The following is a 14,774-nucleotide window of genomic DNA, read 5'->3' on the forward strand; positions in this document are numbered from 1 at the left end:
AATGACTTGAGAATTGCCCTTGGATCCAGCAATACAGAGTTTAACAGATGCTTGAACTCTTCAAGGATGTTTGCTCATTTTGATTTGGGAAAAAGCAATATCAGGTATTTGAGTAAAAACTCAAACCATCTGCAGCCCAAGCAAATGAGCAATAAAAAAATCAGAGGGAGCAGAGTTCAAAGTGAACCTCAAATAATACGTTTGGAAGTGTCAGGCTTTATCAAATAAAGGGGAAAGCTGATGTTTTAGGAGAGGCAAGGGAGACTTCAAGTCTTGGAGTGCAGCCAAGAAAAGGGGGAGGAGGCTATCCCTTGAGTAAGCCTGAGCCACCTCTATCAGTCAATCCTGGGGATTGCCAGGGGTCTGGGATGCAGAGCAGGAAGGCACAGATGACAGGAGAATAACTATGTACCAGGAAACTAATTACCTAGCCGGGTACCAGATGAGCTCTTCCATTTCCCAGATGTTCTGCTATATATATTAAATAGTTTCACAAGATGTTAAAAGAAATTTCATCTTGACAAAGGGCATGGATGAGTAATGTACCTAGAGTCCATTAGAAGTTTATTCCATGCCGTGTGTGTGTGTGTGTGTGTGTGTGTGTGTGTGTGTGTGTGTGTGTGTATGTTTGGGGGGGGTCACAGGTGCCCTCTAGTGGTTCATTTAGATCATTAACATTTTTCTTGTTTTCTTGCTTTTCCAAATGCAAATTAGCACCATCAACATTTTAAAATTATCTTCTAAGAAATATGACTCAACATTCAACATAGGAAAGAAAAAAACCCATAAACAACAGAAATTTCAGTAAAATGAACCCAAACCATCGGCATGCAGTCCAAGCTGGAGTGGCCACTAATTATCATCATGGAGAGGGTCCCTTTGAAGTACATTATTTCCCTCAAGGATGCCAATATTGACGGTCATTCTGCTTCAGGAGCCAGCAGCTTTAGTAAGCCCAGAGGAAGGCTGTTGCCGGTCCAAGGCTGACCCATCTTCTTGATGCTTATACACTTACAAACTCTTTGTGTTTTCATGGCTGGTTTCTCTTGACTTTTGCTGGTCGTTGGGTTTTCCCCGGGGCCTATACCCTAGTTTAGCTAGCTTATTTCCTCATGAGTCTCCAGTTCCTCCAGCCTGCCTCAGGTCTGACCTCTTACGCAGTCTTGCAACACTCTGTGTTTTATTCTGCCATGCTCGTCTTCCTGAACTGTAATGAGACAATTCTGTGCTACTCTGTTAGAGTCTGTTTTTTCTGATAAGTCACAAGACCCATAGGCCCTAGGTTCAGCCCCTACCAACACACACACACACACACACACACACACACACACACACACACACACCTTCTATTTCTAGAATAAAATTTGCAATTGTTCTATGTGCCCCATCATGCATTCAACAATCTGCTACAAAATCCTTCCATCTATTCTGTCAATGATTCCACTTTAAGATTGAAATGTTAAGTTTCTAGTTCCTAAGCAAAGAAGCTTGTTACATAAAATGCTGAATCTTCAGATATGACCCAGTGTTGTAGGATAATCTTTTGTACACTGTGAAGATGTGTTTCTGTCAAGGCATCTTCTGATTCACTTAATAAAGAACTGAATGGCCAATGGCTAGGCAGGAGAGGTTAGGCGGGACTTCTGGGCAGAGAGAGGAACTCTGGGAAGAAGAGAGGCGGGATTTGATAGCCAGACATGGAGGAGATGGGACTCATAGGACTGAGCAGAGGGAGCCAGCCATGTGGCAGAAGGCAGATTAATATAAAAGGGTTAACTTAAGGTATAAGAGCTAGTTGGGAACAAGCCTAAGCTAAGGACAAGCTTTCATAATTAATAAAAAGTCTCCGTGGCATTATTTGGGAACTGGCAGTACAAAGGAAGTCCAACTAGAACCCAGACCTTATCAGACACTCCATCTCAAAAGAACTAAGGGAAAGAGAAAATGTGAATATAGTGGGAAGTATGATAAGATCCTTTTACACTGCACATCCATATCCATGGTCCTAACCATGGTCCCACTTATTCCCAGATTTGGTAATCTTCTGGTGCCACAGGTTTCCATCTTGCATGAAGATGGGCATGTGGTAATGTATACCCACATGGGGCCTTTATGCTACCCAGCCTCAGCCTCACACTTGGAATCTCTATACTTCTGTTTGCCCGAGAACAGAAAGATAGCCAATTGTGAACAAATATGTAGGCCCTGGATCTTAGACCTGTGATTTGGGGTTGAGTAGGAGCAGAGTAAAATGTTCCGAGCAGGGAGCAGAGTGCATGTGCTATATGTGTGCTGCTAGAGAACAAACTTAACCCTTGTACATTCTAGGCCTATGCACTACCACTGAGCTACACTACCAGCCTCGGGCCATCTGTTATCTTTGCCTACAACCCCTTATCCTAAATAATTTAACCTCTTGATATGGTAATTTTGATGTAGTTATTTTTTACTTTGGTGTGTGTGTGTGTGTGTGTGTGTGTGTGTGTGTGTGTGTGTGTGGTGTGAATGGGTGTGCATGTGTGTGAGTACATGTTTGTTTGTGTGTGTGAAGGTTTGAGGTTGATGTTGGGTGTGGTGGTATTCTAATTGTACTGAAATGTGATTTTGATTGTATGTTAATAAATAAAGTTGCCCGGGGGTCAGAGCTATTAGAGCCATAGACAGAGTGTGGCGGTGGTGGCACATGCCTTTAATCCCATAGATCTCTGTGTGTTCAGGGATACAGCCAGCATTGGAGACATATGCCTTTAAGATCTAGGGGGCTGTACATTCAGACAGTGACGAGGCAGTCACGTGTTTGGGTTTACAACCAATGAGAAGGCAGAATGACTAGAAAAACGACTTACACACAGGAAATAGCTCTCTTTCGGGAAGCTGGGACACCGCAGGCGGAAGGGTGAGATTTTAGCTCTGAGCTCTGACCTCTCGGCTTTCTCTTTTACATTGTTTCTGTGTTTCTTAATAAGACTGTTGGATACATCTACAGTTGGGAATCAGTCTTAATCCCCCTTCCACCTTACCCACGGGACAGGACCTCTCAGTTAAACCCAGAGCTCGCTCACACAGCTAATGAGCTTGTTCTGGGCGTTCTCCACCTTGGTCTTCTGAGGCTGGAATTTCAGACAGGCAGACAGACTTACCCACCATTTATGTGCTTTCTGTGAGTCTGAACTCTGGCCCTCATGCTTGCCCAACAAACTCTATTGAGCCACCCTCCTGCCCTTGATGTAGGTCCTGGTAAAGATTCTCATTTATTGCTGTCCAAATGGGGTAGGGTTTTCCTAACGATTTATTTTAAAAAATATATTCTGTGTATATATGTATGTGCTTGAGTGTATGTATGTGCACGGTGTGTGTGTGTGTGTGTGTGTGTGTGTGTGTGTAGAAGCCTACAGAGATCAGGGGAGGGCGTTGAAATGTCTGGAGTTAAAGTTACAGGCAGCTGTGAGATGTCATGTGGGTGTTGGGAACCCAACCCTGTTGCACGAATCCTAAATGGTCTTATAATAAAAACCCAGAGCCAGATATTGGGGTAAATGCTGAAAGATCAGAGGAAACAAGCCACAGCCACTTCTCACCTCGCCAATTCCTCAGCCAATCCTGTCTCCACTAATCCTCAGACTGAATGCCTCTAAGTCCTCAGCTGAAAGGCTCTCTAAGTTCCTGTCTCCTTGTGTCTTATATTCCTTTCTCTGCCCAGCCATTTCACTTCCTATCTCAACCTTCCCAGTGCTGGGATTAATGGTGTGTGTACTTCCTAAGTACTGGCATTAAAAGTGTGTGTGACCACTGCCTGGCTCTGTTTCTCTCCTAGACTGAATCAATCTCATGTTGTCCAGGGTGGCCTTAAACTCACAGAGATCCAGATGGATCTCTGCCTCCCAAATGCTACGATTAAAGGTGTGTACCACCACTGCCTGACCTCTATGTTTAACTCTGTGGCTGGTTCTGTTCTCTGATCTTCAGGTAAGCTTTACTTCTTAGATCACAAATATCACCACACAAACCAGGTCCTCTGCAAGAGCATCAAGTGATCTTCACCATTGAGTTATCTCTTCAGCCCCCTAAAGATTTAAATTATGTCTCTGGGCAGCAGTGGTGCACGCCTTTAATCCCAGCACTCTGGAGGCAGAGGCAGGTGGATCACTGTGAGTTTGAAGCCAGCCTGGTCTACAGATTGAGTTCCAGGATAGCTAGACCAGAGCCACACAGAGAAACCCAGTCTTGAAAAACCAAAAAAGAAAGAAAGAAAGGAAGGAAGGAAGGAAGGAAGGAAGGAAGGAAGGAAGAAGGAAGAAGGAAGGAAGGAAGGAAGGAAAGAGAGAGAGAAAGAGAGAAAGAAAGAAAGAAAGAGAGAAAGAAAGAAGCCCTGCCTCAAGAAATAAACAAACAACAAAGCAAACCAAAAAGATTTAAATTATGTCCATTTGTCAGTGTGTGGGTGTGCACATGAGTGCAGGTGTACCTAAGAGGTCAACAGAGGGCACTGGAGCTGCAGTCACAGGTCGTTGTGAGTGGCCAGTGAGGGCGCTGGGAACTAAATGGCCCTCTGCGAGAGCACCAAGTGCTCCTGCCGCTTCACCACTCAGCTATCCGTCCAGTTCCACAGGATTTTCCCAAAATCACTATTCTATTTATTTATTTTTTTTGGGGGGGGTGTCTTAGTCAGGGTTTCTGTTGCTGTGAAGAGACACCATGACCACAGCAACTCTTATAAAGGAAAACATGTCATTGGGGTGGTTTGCATTTTCAGAGGTTCAGCCCATTATCATGGTGTGACATGGTAGCATGCAGGAGACAGTGCTGGAGATGGAGCTGAGGTTCCTACATCTTGACTTGCAGGCAGTAGGAAGTGGTCTGTCTCACTGGGAGTAGCTTGAGCATAGGAGACCGCAAAGCCCACCCCCACGGTGACACACTTCCTCCAACAAGGCCACACCTACTCCAGCAAAGCCACACTTTCTAATAGTGCCACTCCTTTTGGGGGTCATTTTCTTTCAAACCACTACAGGGGAAATATAACACTCAATGCTTATTAGAGTTAACCCAAGTTGCATGAGTATATTTGTGGCATGTGCCTTCAAACATGCTGTTCTTTTTTTTTTTTTTTTTTTTTTTTTTTTATTTTTAGGTCCCTCATTGTATTGTTATAGATGGCTGCTGTCATCCTTAGGGTCTCAGCTTAAATGTCATGTACCCAGAAAGGCCTGGGTGTGCCTGGGTTTGAATCTAATTAGAACCTTGTTCATGTCATCAGTTTCTTAAACGCTCTTAGTTTCTTTCCTTTAAAATTAAATTTAAAAAAATTTAATTTTGTATGTGTATCTGTGTTTCTTGTGCTTCCTCATTGGTTTTTTTTTTTTTTTCTGGGTTGTTTCCTCTTTTTGTTGCATTTTATTTGCTAAAGAGAGAGAAAGAAGGGGTGGAGTTGGGTGGATGGGGAGGTGGGGAGGACCTGGGAGGTGTTGTGTAAGGGGAAACCGTGATCGGAATATATGACATGAAAAGTTATTTTCAGTAAAGATATATTTTAAAAAGCGACACTAAAAATAACGTCTATGGATATGTTGCCCACGTGTATATTTGTGCACCACTTGTCTGTGGAAGCCAGAGAGGGTGTTGGGTCCCCTGCAACTGGAGTTACAGATGGCTGTGAGTTGCCAGGTGGTTGCTGGGACTCGAACCCAGGTCCTCTGGAAGAGCAGCCAGTCCTCCTAACTGCTGAACCATCTCTCCTGGCCAGACTATTTTCTGCCATATTATAATTGTAAGTCTTCAAATATTTGTGTTCATTTATCTAATTCTGTCTGTTCCTCTAAAATGAAATTCAGATGCATTCCAAGGGACGGGATCTTGTAATTTTATTCATTTTTGTATTCCTGGACTCTAGCACAGTACAAGTAGCAGGTGCTCCATAAATGTTTGTTGACTATTTCTTTGGTTGTTGCATTTACACTCATTTCTTCTATGGTATTTTAGTTTCTGCCAATGCACAGGGAGTAGGAGAAAATTACAGCGCTCCCCTCCTCTTTCTCTGAGTACTGAGGCCGGCAATTCTGCTCATTTACTGAGCTCAGGTTTCTCCTAAGAGGCTGTCAAAGACCCAAAGGTGCACGGTAATTCTATTAGTAAGAGCGCGATGGAGGCAATCAGAGAGCTGTCAGAAATGTTTTTCAAGGTACATTCGTAGGGTTCTAGAGCAGCTGAAATCGCAGACTACTGCATTACAATTAGGTGAGAGCAGAGCGTTGAAGTTTTCTTTTGATATTATTTGCATAACGAACTAAGGCATCCTACTCGCTCCAGGAAGCGGAGCTCTTGTAGCAGCTCATCTGCCCAATGGGGGGCGGCAGCATCCCAGTAACTCACTCCTTGAAGATGTGTAGGTGGGAGGAGAGATTCGCGTTCAAAAGCTTTTTGACTCTACCCACTCTCCGTAGCGCCTTAGCCCGCTCGAGTTTCAATGCGCGTTGTTGCTGGACGAAGCTGTGTCCTATACAGCGCTCGCTGCTCGCCTGATCATGGCTTCTTCGAGTTCCTTCACCTACTATTGTCCTCCATCTTCCTCCCCTGTCTGGTCAGAACCGCTGTATAGTCTGAGACCTGAGCACGCGCGGGAGCGGTTGCAAGACGACTCAGTGGAAACAGTCACGTCCATAGAACAGGTGAGGTGGCAGGGTTGGGCGAGGCGCCCGCGCGGGGCCTTCTGGGAGCAGGAGTCCCGTTTGTAGGCCCGTCTGGGTGCGAAACTCCCCGTGGAACTACAACTCCCATATTGCACTGCGCCCCCGCCCCCGAGCTCTAGGCGCCCAGACTGGGGCTTCGGAGTGGAGCGTTTGTGGGGCAGGCTTGGGTAGGAAAGGGTCGTTGTCAGGGTTGGGCTTGGGGGACAGGGCAGTACCCCTGTCCTCTCTGCTTCAGAAGGTGTAAAGAATCGTGTTCTGTGTCTGGAGCCCACAGCAGCCTGGGCGGACCAGGTAGCCCGCTCCATTCTGCCAGGACTCCTGGAGGTTCTGGAACCGACCGCTCACTTTCCCCCACATGCGCAGTTTCCGGACATTTATGGGACCGAATGGCCAGACTACGGTCATGCCATCCCTCAAATCGGTTTATTATCTGACTGCTAGGTCAGGTTGAGGCCTACCTCGTGGTAATCATTTGAGCATCTGCTGTTGAACGCCGGAAATACAAAAAAAAAAAAAAAAAACAAAAAACAAAAAACCAGCCCTTAGGCAGGAGCCTGGTTGGGAAAGACAGTCTGGAAAACTGTTTAGTTTGGAAAGAACAAAAAAGTATGGAGTTTGAACTGCTTGTGATTCACTAAGGCCTAGGGTGTATCGGACATGCCGGTTTGAGAAGTGTTTAAGGTATGGGTAGTGAATTATAGTTTTCATTTTTCTCTCTCCCCATTTGGAGTTGTTCCCAAATTGGTTGTTGGAGAGCTGTTTACCCATCTGTTACTAGAAGTGGTCAGGATGAGTCTTGTCAGCGCTGAGGAATAGGCATCCAGCCACTTACTAAAATAAGATCTTACTATATCAGTACCCAGGCTTAACCGTGGAGGGACCTGCTTCATGTTTCGTACCTAAAGCTGGGAGCCTCCATTTAGGCAAAGTTAATGGCAATAGTGACTATATAAATTTTACAGTTGTGACTAAGTGCACATTTGTTTTCATTTCTATGTGTGTGAATGTGTAAGGCACGTTTGTGGATGCTGGTGCCAAGGCATCTGTGGGTTCCAGAGATCTAACTGAAGCTGCAAGCACCTTGACCCACTGAGCCATCTTGCTTGCCCTAAAAAGAAATTTCATAACAAAACCAGGGATTGAACACATGGTTATTCACATAGTAGCAGGGGCAGCCTTTTAATCTTTGAGTTAATGCCTCATGGGCTTTAGAATAATAAAGGAGACATACTTTTTGCATCTACTCTCTGCCTTAACTTGTGTCCCAGGGAAGTCTCTTGTAAAACACTGAAAAAGAAATCTCTCATCAGTGACAAAACCTAGAGAATCTTTGCAGTGTTTAGAGTGATGTGTCTGTGGTTGATTAGACTATGGCGAAGTTACGAGTTGGATATGCTCCCCCTCCCCCATCCTTTAAATCCTTAACTGAATTGACTTAGCAGATAAAGGTATGCAGGATGCTAATGAAGAAAAGAGGATCAGTTAGCCTGTCACTTTACAAAAACGTCTATGTTTCTAGAGGCAACAGGGGCCTTATCAGGAGTTTTTCTGATCTGCTCTCTTTTTTGTGTATTGATGTCTCCTTCAGTAGATTGCTGAAGTTCCTTCCTGCTCCGTTCCTATAAGGAAAACAACTTAAGTTCTGAGTAGGCATAATGAGCAATACAAAAATGGACATAAGATGCTCTGAAAAGGGGCAGGCCAAGGCCAGGGTGTGGAGGATGCCGGGTCCTGATAGGTTAGTGTGGAGTGTCTGTCAGATGCAGGCCCAATGGTATGATAGAGTCTTATATTTTAGGTCATCATTCCAGCTCACATTTTAAAAGTCTAGGATGAAGAATTGATAGGAAGATAATGTGATATTTCATTCTTCCGGCTTCCTCTGCATTTGACACCACAATGACCGTTCATTCGGTACCAGCTGAGTGCTAAATGTTCTCCCGGCATTGGCCACTCAGTCCTTACACATTCTGACAGGGAAGGCAGAGGCTCAGAGAACTATCAGGTGCAGTCATCAGAAGTAACGTTGCTTGAGGAGTTCTTTACAGAACTGGGTCTTTTGGTTTTGACTGAACTTCCGCAGGGATTTATTTACTGACAGCTCAATTTTGTGTCGTGGCAATAAAGATAGATACTTGCCACTCCTTTCCTGTCTCATTATTGGGAAACTTCATTTGTTAGACAATAACTTAGTAACAGGAGTTAAGCCTGTAAACAGTGGAAGAGCTCTTTCTTGTGAGGCCTTCTGTTCCATTCATCATTTTCTTTCAGGAAGTTCTTGAGGGTTGGAGAGGTGGCTCAGTGGTTAAAAGCACTGGCTGCTCTTTCAGAGGACCTGGGTTCAATCCCAGGACCCACAAGGTGCCTTACAACTGTCCTATAACTGCAGGCCCAGGGCATCTGATGCCCTACTGTGGCTTTCAGGGGCTCTGCATGCCTGTGCTGTGCAGATGTAACACCCATACAAAATAATACAACAAAAACTAAGAAAGAAAATCTTTTGAGTGCTAGGCACTGTTCAGACACTTAGCCTGAGTCAGTGAACAAAGGAAATGGATTTGATGGGTTCTTGTTGGGCTTTTTTCAAGGTGGAATTTCTCTGTGTAGCCCTGGGTGTCCTGGGACTTGTTCTATAGACTGGTCTCAAACCCAACCACCTCCCAAGTGCTGGGATTAAAGGTGTGCACCGTCACTGCCTGGCTGGATTTGATATATATATATATACACATACATATACATATATATAATTTATTTAACTTCATTTTATTTGCATTGGTGTGAGGGTGTCAGATCCCCTGGAACTGGAGTTACAGACAATTGTGAGCTGCCATGTGGGTGCTGAGAATTGAACCTGGGTCCTCTGGAAGAACAGCCAATGCTCCTTAACCTCTGAGCCATCTCTCTAGTCCTGTATACCAGGCTGGCCTCGAACTCTTTTTTAAAAAAATAAAGTATTACGTGGGAAATGAGAGCGGAGGTAGGAGGCAGTGGTTGGGAGGCCATTGCACTGTTCTGGGTGAGAGGTGACAGCGGCTTACGGAGTGGCCATCGTGCTTGCGATAGGGTCAGTCTCTTGACAGTTTGTGAAGGGCTGTCCCTTGACAAATATTTTCCCAGTGGATGTGACGCAAAGGGCCTTTTGTGACTAGACAGCAAGGTGAGGTTGTGCTGTTGGTGTCCACCCTCAGTGTCCTGCCACTGGGAATCACCCTCCCGCAAACTGCAGATTAATATGGATAGTCTGTTGAGCAGTGGCCTTGACGACACTTGTCTACAATACATACTTATTGCTGTTTTTTCTTCTTCTTTTAGTTTACCCTTGAACAGAGACCAAAGCACCTTCCACTTGAAATGCCAGTGGTGTCTTTAGTCAGACAGCTCTAAGGGGAACACGAGACAGTATTAGTTAAATGTCAAATTTATGTAAATCCAAAGGGGGGTGGTGGTGGCGAGGTTGGGGGTGGTGGTGCGCACCTGTAATCCCAGCGCTTAGAGGATGCGACAGGGAGACCACAGTTAGAGAGCCAGCCTAGGCTACATAGCAAGACCCTGTCTATAAGCAAACAAGTGGATAAACATAAAAAGAAAAGTTGGCTGAAAATGTAGCTCAGTGCTAGTGTGCCTGCAGTGGAAGGCCTGGGTGCCGAAGGAAAAAGAGGTCTCCAGACTTTCCTGGTTGAGATGGAATCCGTGTACTTTTTAGGCTTTCAGGTGTGTAGTAAACAAATCAAATGCCGGTTGATAAAATTTCCATTTAAATTCAGGTAACTGTGGGCCCAGGATATAGCTCAGTGGTGGAGCGCTTCCTAGCATACTGAGGCTCTAAATCCAACCCCTAGCACTATACATACAAATATAATATATAACTGTTCTAATTCATACTTTATATAACACTACTTTAGAAATGCCAGCTTTTTTTTTTTTTTTTTTAGACAGGGTTTCTTTGTGTAGCCCTGGCTGTCCTGGAACTCACTCTGTAGACCAGGCTGGCCTTGAACTCACAGGGATCCGCCTCCCTCTGCCTTCTGAGTGTTGGGATTAAAGGCGTGCACCACCACCAACCGCCTGGCTGCCGACTCTTATCCATGAAACAATTCTCTTAAAAATCTTCATGTGTCTTTTAATTATCACCAGTTTTTGAGCAATATATGTGTGTGTGTGTGTGTATATATATATATATATATATATATATATATATATATATACTTTTCTAGACCATATGAGTAAGATGGTTATTGTTGAATTATCCCAGATTTAAGGAGCAATCCAGGCCTATTAGAACAGGTCTGTAATCCCATCTGCTTGGGAGAATGAGGCAGGAGGATGGCAAGTTCAAGGCCAGCTTGGGCAATTTAATGAGCCCCTATATGAGACAGAAAAAGGACATTAGAGGGACAGTGAGATGGCTCAGTTGGTGGGAGTGCTTGCCCTCTAAGCCTGAGGACACGTGGTTGGTCCCCAGAACCCATGGAAGGTGGAAATAGAGAACCTGCCCCACGGAGTTGTCCTCTGCTGCTGCCCCCACATGCACTGTGGCTCACACACCCCCCTCTCATGCCTCATGCCCACAATGATAATAAAATAATATTAAAAAGGAACATTTCTCCATTTCCTGAGTTTGTAGCTTGAACCCTCTGTATCAAAAGTGATTAACAAGAGAAACCGCATAGCAGTTTACTAACATGCACCTCAGGGCCAGTACTCAGGGATGTTAGTGAATCTCTCAGAGGTGACTTAGGATTCCAGCTTAAATACCCACCTTCACCTGCGGTGTCAGAAGCCTGTAACGAAGGTCGGCAGGAAGAACCCAGAAATCAATAGCAAGGTTTGTTGTGCTCATGTTCACCTGGTGCTTTGTGGTAGAGTCTGGGGTTATCTTTCCTGTTGGGATGGGGGTGGGTGGTGGAGGGGAGGGGAGGATGCCAGAGGAGGTAGAGGAAGATGAAGAGTTCCTTTAGAGATACAAACTCCCGCTTATAAAGGAGTACCTCCTGCCGTGTTTTCAAAGCTGTGTCCACTGTTGCTCGAGATAATAGGCTCAAGGTAATCCTTATACAAAAGCCGCTTATTGTGAGGGATGCATGTTGTCTCCCTCAGTCTTACTCTGAATGATGGGTTCTGGTCTCCTACAGTCTCATTTTGGGGTGACTTATTGTAGTCACCTATATTCCTCAAATATTCTTTGTTCAGAAAATGCTTTGAGTGTTAAACTTTAGAGAATTTTTTCGTTACCCCTTTAGTTGAGAAGATGAATAGAATGGTTAGTGGTTTAAAAAGAACAATTAACATTTAAGTTGTGAATGGAGAACGTACTATATCACTTCTAAAAACGTTTTGTGGCTGGGGAGATGCTCACACAGGCATCAGGACCCGAGATCAGATCCCCAGCACCCATGTAAAAGCCCCTACGCTGGTGGTCCTGAGGCAGGAGGGTCCCTGGAGCTCACTGCCCAGCCTGTATAAACAGTTGGTGAGTTTCAGGTTGAGAGAGAGACCCTGCCTGAACAATAAGGTGGAGAGTGATTGAAGAAGGCCCCCAACATTGACCTCTGGCCTCCAGAGCACTCTCAAGAAACACACATACACTCAAGAACACGAACACACACACACACACACACACACACACACACACACACACACACACACACACACCTTTCAATCTACCAAACAGAAACATGCACCAGAATCCCTGATGGTTTGTTAAAAGCTAGTGGATGGACTCCGTGCTCACAGGCGCTGAGTAGATGGGTCTGTACTCAGAATAGCCTGGTTCCCAGCTTCTGGGATGCTAGCTTCTACCACTGTTCAGACTGGGAGGCCTCTTTCTGCTTTTCCTTTTCATGCTCATGTTTAAAGAGTGTGGGTGAGCAAAAGGCAAGCTCTGGGGTGGAAATTCTTATCCTTTTATTCAGGAATGTATTCTAGACACCTACAACATAGAGGGAAGATGAGAGTATTATTTTTAAAAAGTTTCTTTCTTCTTTTCTTTTGGTGTGCGTGTGTAGGTGTGCTCACTGTGTGAGTGCATATGTGGAGGCCAGAGGTTGGCTAGATGCCTTCCTCTGCATTTTCCACCATGTCTTAGTCACTGTTCTATGGCTGTGAAGAGCCACCATGACCATGACAACTCTTATGAAGAAAGCATTTAATTGGGGCTTACTTACAGTTTTAGAGGTTTAGTCCATGATCATCATAATGGGAAGCATGGCAGCATGCAGGCAGGTGCTGGAGCAGTAGCTGAGAGCTATGTCCTGATCCTCAGACAAAGAGAAAGAAAAAGACAGAGAGACAGAGAGACTCTGGGCTTATTATGGGCTTTTGAAACCTCAAAGCTAAACCCAAGTGACACACTTCTTCCAATACCTACTCCAACAAGGCCACAACTCTTAATCCTTCTAATCCTTTTAAATAGTGGAGTCCCTGTTGACTGAGCATTTGAATGTATGAGCCTATGGGGGCCGTTCTTACTCAACCGCCCATACACCATTTTTGCCATTTGGCTATAGTGGCTGGCCAGAGTGTTCCCAGGATAAGCTGGATTCAGTCCCACAGAGCTGGAACAATAGCCCTGCCACCATTCCCTGTTTTTATGTTGGTGCTCGGGACCCAAGCTCCTGTTCTCACGCTTCTGTGGTAAACGCTGTTCTGACTAAGCCATCTCCCAAGCCTGAGAAAATAGTTTTCTGTCTTTTTGAGACAGGGTCTCATTATGTAGCCCTGACTTGCCTGGAACTCAATACATAAACCAGGCTGGCCACAAACTCACGGAGATCTACCTGCCTCTGTTTCCTGAGTGCTGGGATTAAAGGCGCGCGCCACCACACCCGGCTAAGTTGAAAGAATTTTACGATGAAAACCAGTATACTCACCATCTAGATTGTTTTGTTAATATTTTCCATACTTTTTTGGGGGGCAGAGTGGGGTGAAGGAGTTGAGACAGGGTCTCCTGTGAATTCCCAGGCCCTCTGTGTCTGTCTCTCCCGTTCTAGAACGGCAGGCATGCAGCACTACCGTTTCTGGACTCTTCCCTCTTCCTTCTCTCTGTAACATTGGGGTTGAAGTCAGGCCCACACTCAGCACAGAGCCGAACCCCAGCCTGTTGTCTCTGATGTTCCACTTGTTTGTTTGCGGCAGGGCCTCGATGTGTATTTCAGGCTGTCTCCATCTGGTGACCCTCTGGCTCAGCTTCCCAAGTGCGGGGCTTACAGCCATGCACCGCCATGCCTGCCTCCTACCCGTCTCTTAGGAATGGGTTTCAAAGCAAGTTACAGATGTCAAGACGGTTCTTAAATACTCATTAAGTAGAGTTTAATATTAACGCATAGTTCTCGGAAGATGTAATTTATACAGGATGAAATTTGCATATGATCAGAATAACACTCACACATGTACTTAGCCTCGGCAGCTGCTCGTTCCTGTGCACCCAAGCTTTTGCTTGATTTAAGACATCACCATCACACCAAAGCATCCCATAATGCTTCTTCCTAGTCAGGGCCCACTCCTGACCCCAGCCCCAAAGGTAACTGATAGCTGATGTAACTAAATCCATTTAGCCTCTTCTAGAATTTTATCTTTTCCTAGACAGGGTTTTACTATGTAGTCCTGGATGGGCCAGAACTTGCTCTGTAGACCAGGCTGGCCTGGAACTCACAGAGATCCATCTACCTCTGTCTCTTGAGTGCTGATATTTAAGGTGTGTATCACCACCCCCAGCCATTGTATTTTTTAAAAATTCTTATTTTATCCCCACCCCACCCCCGTGCGCGCGCGCGTGATGTGCACGTGAATGTGACAGCTTGTTCGTGACAGGGTACTCCTGTCACTGAGCTCAGAGGGCAGCTTGCTGGAGCAGAATTTCTCCTTTCACCTTGTTGAGACAGGATCTCAGGATCTTGTTTCTGCTGCTGCACTGAGCACTCCAGACTAGCTGGCCAGTGAGCGCCCAGGCAATTCCTCTGTCTGCCTCTCTTCCCAATTCCAGATGCATGCCACTGCAGCCAGCTTTGTATGTGAGTTCTGAGGATTGGACTCAGGTCGTCAGGCTTGTGTGGCAAGCCCCTTTACCCACTGAGAAGCCCTTGCTATTAT

The 14,774-nt window shown here is 45.3% G+C and overlaps 1 protein-coding gene across 2 annotated transcripts in view; it reads left to right on the plus strand.

Moving 5' to 3' along the window:
- The first annotated feature begins 5,716 nt into the window (after positions 1 to 5,716).
- The window catches only part of Fntb (farnesyltransferase, CAAX box, beta), an 87,826-nt gene continuing 78,768 nt past the window's right edge, over positions 5,717 to 14,774 (plus strand). Inside the window, exon 1 of one of the 2 annotated variants that reach the window (XM_037210645.1) lies at positions 5,717 to 6,665. In XM_037210645.1, the coding sequence (XP_037066540.1) occupies positions 6,522 to 6,665 (144 nt within the window). In that variant the 5' untranslated portion in view covers positions 5,717 to 6,521. The remainder of the gene's footprint in view (positions 6,666 to 14,774) is intronic. The other variant, XM_028876069.2, reaches the window with a different exon arrangement.

The sequence above is a fragment of the Peromyscus leucopus genome, chromosome 14 (genome assembly GCF_004664715.2).
Source record: "Peromyscus leucopus breed LL Stock chromosome 14, UCI_PerLeu_2.1, whole genome shotgun sequence".
NCBI classification, from domain to species: Eukaryota; Metazoa; Chordata; class Mammalia; order Rodentia; family Cricetidae; genus Peromyscus; species Peromyscus leucopus.